The 8,378-nt window shown below is 39.4% G+C and overlaps 1 protein-coding gene across 1 annotated transcript in view; it reads right to left on the bottom strand.

Moving 5' to 3' along the window:
- Positions 1 to 301: 301 nt before the first annotated feature.
- The window catches only part of LOC146057790 (electroneutral sodium bicarbonate exchanger 1), a 170,104-nt gene continuing 162,027 nt past the window's right edge, over positions 302 to 8,378 (bottom strand). The window contains exons 23-25 of the mRNA XM_083169467.1: positions 7,947 to 8,047; positions 7,035 to 7,136; positions 302 to 6,943 (exon numbers count right to left, since the gene is read on the bottom strand). Coding sequence (XP_083025593.1) covers positions 6,931 to 6,943; positions 7,035 to 7,136; positions 7,947 to 8,047 — 216 coding nt within the window. The 3' untranslated portion in view covers positions 302 to 6,930. The remainder of the gene's footprint in view (positions 6,944 to 7,034; positions 7,137 to 7,946; positions 8,048 to 8,378) is intronic.

Genomic DNA, 8,378 nt, shown 5'->3' with positions numbered 1-8,378 from the left:
ATGTTGACCTTTTGACTGTTGACAATCCCCATGTTGACCTTCCTGCATGTTGTCCTAATGCTTGTAGACCGAGTGACCGTATACCTGCAAAAGATTGGTCTATGAACTTTCTGCATGCATGAAAGGTCATAGACCTTTCTTAATGAGTGGTGGGTATGAGCATCATTATCATTCATATACATGGAACGATTTGAGCGTTTGGTCGTTCCGATCGATCAGGAACACCCACATAGTTTGCCAAATCGTATGCACCTTTGCAATTGAACCATTGTGTCTTATAGGCAAAGAAAAGACAAAACACTTGCAAGTTTCTCTGTTTATTAAACTTCATCAATAATTTTATAATATGTACCCCCAACTAAAGTACACAGTGTATGTGAGTAGTGCTAAAGAGACAAATCCATAATGTATATATTTACAAGCTGTCATCTGGTTTGCCATAACCCAAGCAGTAATTCCCCATTAGGACAATCCTAATGCCAGTGTCCATACACACCGTACAAACAGCATAGCTGCAAATTATAGTGTTGCCTAGTTGTGTCATGGGTCTGACTTCCTGCAAGGCTCAGTTACACCAATTGGTTTATCTGTATTCCTAAGGGATTACTGTGGTGGCTGCAGTCAGGGCTCCATTAAACAATACTATTGCAACTCTATAAAAAATGCTTATTAACTGGAGCAAACTGTACCACAGCTCCACTGACAGCAGCAAAACTGAACGCTAATCTTACCCAGAATGCTTTTCATCTTATATAATGGCTTTAGATTGCCAGTTCTTCTACTGTTGTTTCTTTGATGTTGTTTCACTAAGAACATACAAAACAATAACTTAGATACAGTTTAAAGTTGTAGATACTGTACAATTGTTTGAAAGCTTGTCAAGTACATTATACAATAGATATCAATTTGCTGTGCCTGTAGCAGTCAGCTTGTACAGACTGAAATCACAGCACTGATTGTCACATATGAAGGAAACAATTCTAGCATTTGAAAAGTAAATCTATACATTTTAGACAACATCTGTGTCATTTACATTTTGTTCTGCTGAAAACAGACATCAAAACTACAGCAATATTTACACACACACACATCAAAAATACTGCAATATTCCATTAAGGATTTGCCTCTTCACAGTACATCAACAGATGTTACATTACATACATTTTTTTTACTCATTGCTCAAGGTCAACAACAGATATACCCAAGACAGACAAAATTTAGACAGTGAAACGCACAATAACAACTACCTATTGAGACTGACAGAGAAGAGCAACCAGGTTAGAGAGGCATTGGGTGGGTGGCTGCTTAATTTATTTTGATAGAGAAAGGAGACATGATCTAGAAAAGGTTTGGGAGACTTTTGGCTCTCCATGGATTGTGGAAGATTACTGTATGTGGACTTATGGGGCCTACACACAGGGAGATATGATGAGTGATGAGAATGATCAGCACACAGCGATGTGTCAACGATGTGTGCTGAGCGATCTGTCAGGGCCAGTGTTCTCCGTTGAGCCCGCAAGAGGCTTCATTGCGCTCCCCCCGCTCTGCAGTCGGGATTCTGACGTCTGAGTAATGACTGTCGGAATCCCGACTGTCGGGGATTTATACCACCCCCGCCCCATGTGTAGGCCTCATAAGGCACCCAGTTGCTGTTCCAGCAGTTATGAACTACAAATGCCATCTTGCCATCCATGCCAGAGACATGTAGCTTCAAAACAATTGGAAAGACATGGGTTCTCTACTCTCCAGAGATTTATAGAAGTCATACCGACCTCTTTGGCCATAAACGATAACAAAAATCGACCAGGCCATGAATTAACAGTATAGTTGTTATTATTATTATTATACAACACACACATAGCCTTGTGTTAACATAATGGATCAATGCCTCAAGTACAGTATGTAACCTGGTTGTTTCCTCATAAGAGGACACAGTGTTTGGAGAAGTAGGGAGACCAAAAAAAGCACACAACTGCCTCTTAAACTTTGTGGGTAAAATAAAAAAAATAACATTGATTTTTATATCACTCACAGCAAGAATTGTTTCTACATTCATTAAAACAAAATAAATATATATTCAGTATTTCTAAAACAAAATAATCTCTACGTATATTGGTTAAGGAAGAAACGATCATTGTGCCAGCACCTTATTTGTATTACTTCCTTAGTAAGGGACCACCAACCTATTCGAGTGAAGAGGTCCTCTGGTGGCTGATGCGCGACAAAGACCTGCCTTGACATGGATATCTACATCTCAACTGATAGTTTCAAGTTGGCTTTGGTAGGCTTCCAAAACGAGCAGTGCACCAACATTCTGTTTCTGACTTCATAGAGCTCAGCTCAGGTAAAATATGTAGCAATTTCTTACAAAAGGTTTGTGGAGGCAATTTATTTCTAAATCTCAGCCTAGCCAGGAGCAGTGCACCCCAAGGGTACACATTCGTTCCCAATATTCTGAATTGTCTTATCCACTTCTAGCCATCAACTATTAAACAAATTTTCTCTATCAATTTCTATTCATTGGTATCTGTAAAAGAAGCTAAATGTGACTTTGGAATATTAATCTTTATGATCTGAAAGGAAAATTATTTAATTTATTGATCATAAAAGTTGTAGAAACTATGATCTATATATAAATGAAGAATTAATTAATACTGGGCAAATTCTGTATAGTATTCTTAGTTTAAAGCTTCCTTCGAATAGTAACCTGGATATACCTAACAACAATATAATAAGCAGTAAAGGAAATCCACATTTGCTTTCTTGGTTAATTGTGAAAAAATGTGGAACAAACATTTTCCCATTTAAAACTATTTAGCACTTTCACAAAATAATTAGTAATGTGAGACACAAAACTGATTTAGTGCTAGTGGGAGAAAAATATTTAAAAATGATATGTGAAAAATGAACATGTTGATGAATGACTGCGCTGTTTCAGCTAAACGATTACATCAGGGTTGCCGACCCTCCCGGAATTACCAGGAGTCTCCCGAAAATTGGGTCCTCCTCCCGGCCCCCCAGAAGGGTGGACAACCCTCCCGGATTCAGGGGGGACCCCCGCTGCGCCCACGATTGCGGCATTTAAATGCCGCAATCCGCAGGTCTCAGAGGAGGGGGAGGAGCTAAAATGGCAAAATCGTGTCATTTTAGCCCCGCCCCCTCCACGGAGATCCATGAATTCTCCTCTCCGGGAGAATGCTTCTCCCGGAGAGGAGAATATTAAAGTCGGCAACCCTGGATTACATGAAAATGAAAAACAGTATTTTTTTATGTTGATGAAACAATATTGTGTTTTATACTTGACACAGTTCTGGATGATTGACATAATGAACATCTAGATGATGGGTAGCACTTACATCTGTGAGATTAGAATTCTGGTTGGCAGAACAGAAAACAGCTACAACAGAACAAAGCCGTATTTCTTACGCACTGAACAATTACACAGAATGGTGACACAACATGTTCTATTCACTTCACTTGGTCGGCACACATTAAATGAGCAACAGGTTTACAAAACAAGCTGAAAAGTTTTTACCACTGCGGTGGTAGAAATGTCGTGTTATACAGCAGAACAGAAATTAGAATCAAACTAATGCAACACATTAAGGGCCTCATTCTGGTCCACATGCAACGCTCTGAATTTCGCAGCAGATAAAATGCCACCCACCGCTAGTCCAGCCGCCCACTCCCCCCTCACTTTGTGAATTCCCCCGCATGGCTACGAATGGATGTTTTGCATAAACATCCATTCGCAGCCTTGGGTGCCGGGGCCAAATCATTCAATGGTTGCCGAACATCAAATGATATGTAAGGTGCACGCAAAACTAAGACACTCTCTGGTGTCTTAGCTTTGTTTGCTCCCCTTAGAGGAAGAGGGCGGGCAGCTGACACCCTTCACTGCCTAAACTCCATGGGAACGGCCAGCGTTTTAATGGGAACACCCATGAAATGTTGGGCGCACCCATGGAGACAGCCCATTGCCGTTGCTCCACGACCCCTGCCCGCACTGCTAAGTGCGAATGGGATGGTGAACTAGAAGTTTGCATGCCCACTCGCATCCAGAGTATGCACATGTGCAAAAATGCTCATACTGAGAACATCGCTCCACTGTACGCGGGGGAGCGAATCAATCAGAATACGGCCCAAAGTGATTTGAATGAACAGTGCACATACTTACAGAGACTTCTACAATAAAAAAAAATAACAAAATGAAATACTATTTGAAATGGAAATGGTAACTGGCAAAGGCTAGCCAGAAACACCTGGGGGGTGGTGGTGGGGGGGTGATATTTCCCGATATACTGCCGATATTTCCAAAAGTAGATTAAGGTATTCAACCCCAGCTGGGACTCACCATCCCAACCAGGACACCCCTGGCTACAGACCCACCTACCTGTGGAAGCAAGTCTGTATTGTCGGAAATTACCGAGGATTTTCAAATCTGCGGCTGTTTTTCAACAAAACTCTGACTTACCGATACTCAACAACCGGAACATTGAATTCCGGCTGTTGACTTACAGTTTAGGGATGAGAAAACTACCTGGGATTCCGACTGTCAGGAAGTTCCGACATTCAGTTTTCTGAAGATTATTATTAAAATAAATATTTAGATGATTCAATTCAATATTAATGTCAAACAAATAATCTGAATCTATCATTAAGGGTCTATTAACTAAGTCTTGGAGAGAGCCAAAGAACAGGTCATTCTACCCGTAACTGCCATTGTATAGGTTGTGTTTGAATTTGAAGATGGCAGTTATGAGCTAGGTTGTTGGTACTTTACCTCTCCCCAAAGCGTAGTAAATAGATCCCTTGATCCTCTAAGTACTAAATAGAATACTGCTAATTTATTGTGATGCCATCTTAATCATGTTGTCATATTTTTGTACAGTATTTACCTTACATGCTCTATAGGTGGAGCTGTTCTAATATTGAAATGAAAGTGTCTGAGACCCCAGGCGTAAGGAGTTTTTAATGCATATGATGGCATCATTCTAACTAAAGTATTTAAAGAGCGGGTTATAGACGGCCTGGGTGTTCCAGTGTTTCATATTGGTATTAGAACAATAAAAAAACTATTTTAAATTTTAAATAACCAACCTGTAGTTCCTTCTTGCCTGCAACTACAACTCCAGGCCAGGAAGCAGATAATGACTGGATTTATATATTGGCAATAGCTGCTATTGGCTAAGCTTGCTTATATTTTTTTCCAAAGCTATATAAACCTTTATTGCATACAGAAAGAATAGAATAATAAAAATAAAAAAATGGGAATTTCATATATATCTTTCTTTTGCTGAAATTGTAATCACAAAGTCTTGTGCGAGTGCTAACTATCTGCCACATTAGCCTATGGCTTTACTTTTAAAGTCACCCAAACAAACGTATGCTGTATTTCCACTACCACAAGGTAATCACATAAGCATGTGTCAAGGACGACTGCACGAATCTGTGACAAATAATTACTCAGTACATATATTTATCTCTGTCTAGATATACCTCTGCTAATGCTGGTAATATTTATATGTACAGAAAACCCATATGACAGGCCTAGAATTATCTGTAAAAAAAAAAGTAACAGAACAACAGTATGAAAAAATAACAATTGTCAAAAAGAGGCATTCAGGATAAAAGTGTACAAAACAACACATTGATGGCTGCAATTTTATTGCCATTTAAATAAAGACAGTAAATAAAAGATTTTTTTTTTTTTTTTTGTGTGTGTTTGGAACATATAGAACTTAAGACTTAAATTCTATCACTTTCCAATAAGCAGTAAAAAATATTCACTAAACGATTTTAAAATAGAAAGCAGCTTATCCTGCAATTTAATAAACACAGTGTACAGTATTCTAGTCCGAGACTGAAGCAATATGATGAAAGGGCTGTTAGTACAGTATTTACCAATTACCAGTGGTTTAAATTATTGTAAGTGCCACACAGTACTATTCGTACTAGGTTGAACAATAAATAAGACAAAGGTCAGGCAACTATAATCAGTCTAAGCTTTGGCTGACCTGCATCTGGCATGAGGATTAACAGGCCAGTTACATACCTCCCAACTGTCCCTCTTTCCGCGGGAACGTCCCAGTTTTAATGGACATATCCATGTCCCGCCAGTGTAGTGCGGCGGGGAGGGGGGGCAGTTGGGAGTTCCCCCAGCACAGCGTCTATTCAGCGCTGCTGACTGACAGATAACGGGGGAGTGGCTTTGGGAAGCGGCATTTCACGAGGCCACACCCCTTTTTTGGAGGCCATGCCCCTTTTTGCGTGCGGCTTCGCCGCTCGACTGTCCCATTGCTCAGAGGCCACAAGTTGGGAGGTATGCAGTTACTGCTAAAGTTTGCTTGACCTTATTGGAAAACACAAAATATGGTTACCCATGTCAAATCATTGAGATTAAATATCTGCTTCCTCTCCAGCAGATATACATTATATATATATATAATTATTATTATTTGTTTTTACTCTAACATTTTTGAAAGACAAATTACTCTAGTCCTGGACTAGGATTAAACAAAGTTGTCTTTGTGTAAATGTAGATGGCAAGAACTAAAATTTGTCAACTGAAAATATACAGTTTTAATGTACCCCAGACTGGGGTAGAGGGGAATCTCCAGCGATTCTTAGAATCCTTCTAGGAATGACTTGAACAAACCTGTATGACATTCCAGCTCTATGTTGCTGTGTTGGAGAATCCCATTCCAAATGCACTACTGGCAAGTGGATAATAACAGCTTGCTAAAGCACACATTGAAAATTAAAGAAAAATATATTTATATAAGAAAACATTTTTCATGGCTTTAGCATGGATCATTCATGTGAAGAAAATTCGGGGATCTCCCTTCAAAAACTGTAAGCAAAACTGTGGGTCTTGGCCCTTCCCTGAGTCATCTGCTAGAACACGCTGTCCTTCATATGCCAAGACTCCTAATGAAAAATGCTGCAAAACAAGTACAAGACATGAATGGCTGGCAGACTTTAGAAATGTTTTTTTCTGATTAATGTTCATAAAATGGAGGGATTTCCCTTACCTTTTTTCCTTTGACTTGGAGCTTTCAGTGTTTAAACTGAGTGTTTTCCACACAGTAGTTTTGGGCATTTCATCAGAAATATTAATGTCAGATGGATCACATCTAAAAAAAAAAAACATTTAAGCTCTGCATTTGGAATTTAGACTGTATATTTAATGTACCATTATGTAGCAAATAGGACATATAAAACTACATGAAATCCTGTTTCATAAAGGTAATTTGCCAGTTTACCATGTTCCCCAGTGGTTGCATGTAGGGTGGTTTCTGAGCACTGAAAACTTCCCCTAAAATAAACACAATTAGAGCCCCTAGCCCTTACCTCCACAAGTGTAATGATGTGAATGGCCAGTGTCATTGTGGTTTCACGCTCCTTCCATAACAATGGCAAACTGCAGTAGACGTTGACACTGGAGTTTTGTGGGTACCATTTAATAAAGCTGCCCATCGAGGACCTGTGAGGTATATTTCTCAAACTAGAGACTCTAACGGGCCTCCCACATCTCTTTCTACTCTGCTCCAGATACTGAACTAGCTTTAAAGGAAGGTTTGTTTTATAGCTTCTCTAACGAGCAAATCTGTTTTCAGCTGTGCTAACATAATTGCACAAGGGTTTTCAAGAGTTTGCTAATCATCCATTAGTCTTCTAACGCAATTAGCAAACACATTGGAGAACACTGGAGTGATGGTTGCTGGATTTACACTTATGTAGACATTCCTTTAAAAATCAGATGTTTGCAGATAGTACAGTCATTTACCACATTAAAAATGTAGATGGTGTATTTCTGATTTAATGTCATCTTCATTGAAAAAAGTGTTTTTCTTTCAAAAATAAGGAAATATCTAAGTGACCCCAAACTTTTGAATGGTAGTGTATATAAAATATCCAATTATATCCAATTATCTTGAATTTACCTGGAATTATTGTTTTTTCCTGGGCTGCCAAGCAGTTTCCTGGTCTCAAGGGGAAGCTGAATGCCTTTGTCTTCTGGCATCTGCAACATCTTCTCAGCCTCCTACAAAATGTTTACAGAGTTATATAGATAGACAGTTAGTTTTTGTACACCGATACACCAGTTTTTTTTACCATACCTAGTTACAGCATAGGACATGATTCAGAGGTGAATGCAAATCCCACTGCGACAACGGTCACTTGCTATATGCTATTGATGCAGCCGCTGTGATTTGCAGAGATGCCAATTGATGGTGTCTCGATTCTGCCTCTTGTGTACAAAGACGCACTGTCATATGCACACTGGACCTTTGAGCGACTCTTTGGTTGCTCAGAATGGCCTGGCAAGTAAGCCAACAGAGCCTTTAAAACGGTGAATAAAGATGCAATAACAG

This window comes from Crinia signifera, chromosome 2 (assembly GCF_055691185.1).
Source record: "Crinia signifera chromosome 2, ASM5569118v1, whole genome shotgun sequence".
NCBI classification, from domain to species: Eukaryota; Metazoa; Chordata; class Amphibia; order Anura; family Myobatrachidae; genus Crinia; species Crinia signifera.
The sequence above is the reverse complement of the archived record's forward strand: the minus strand, read 5'-3'. Positions and strand labels throughout refer to the sequence as shown.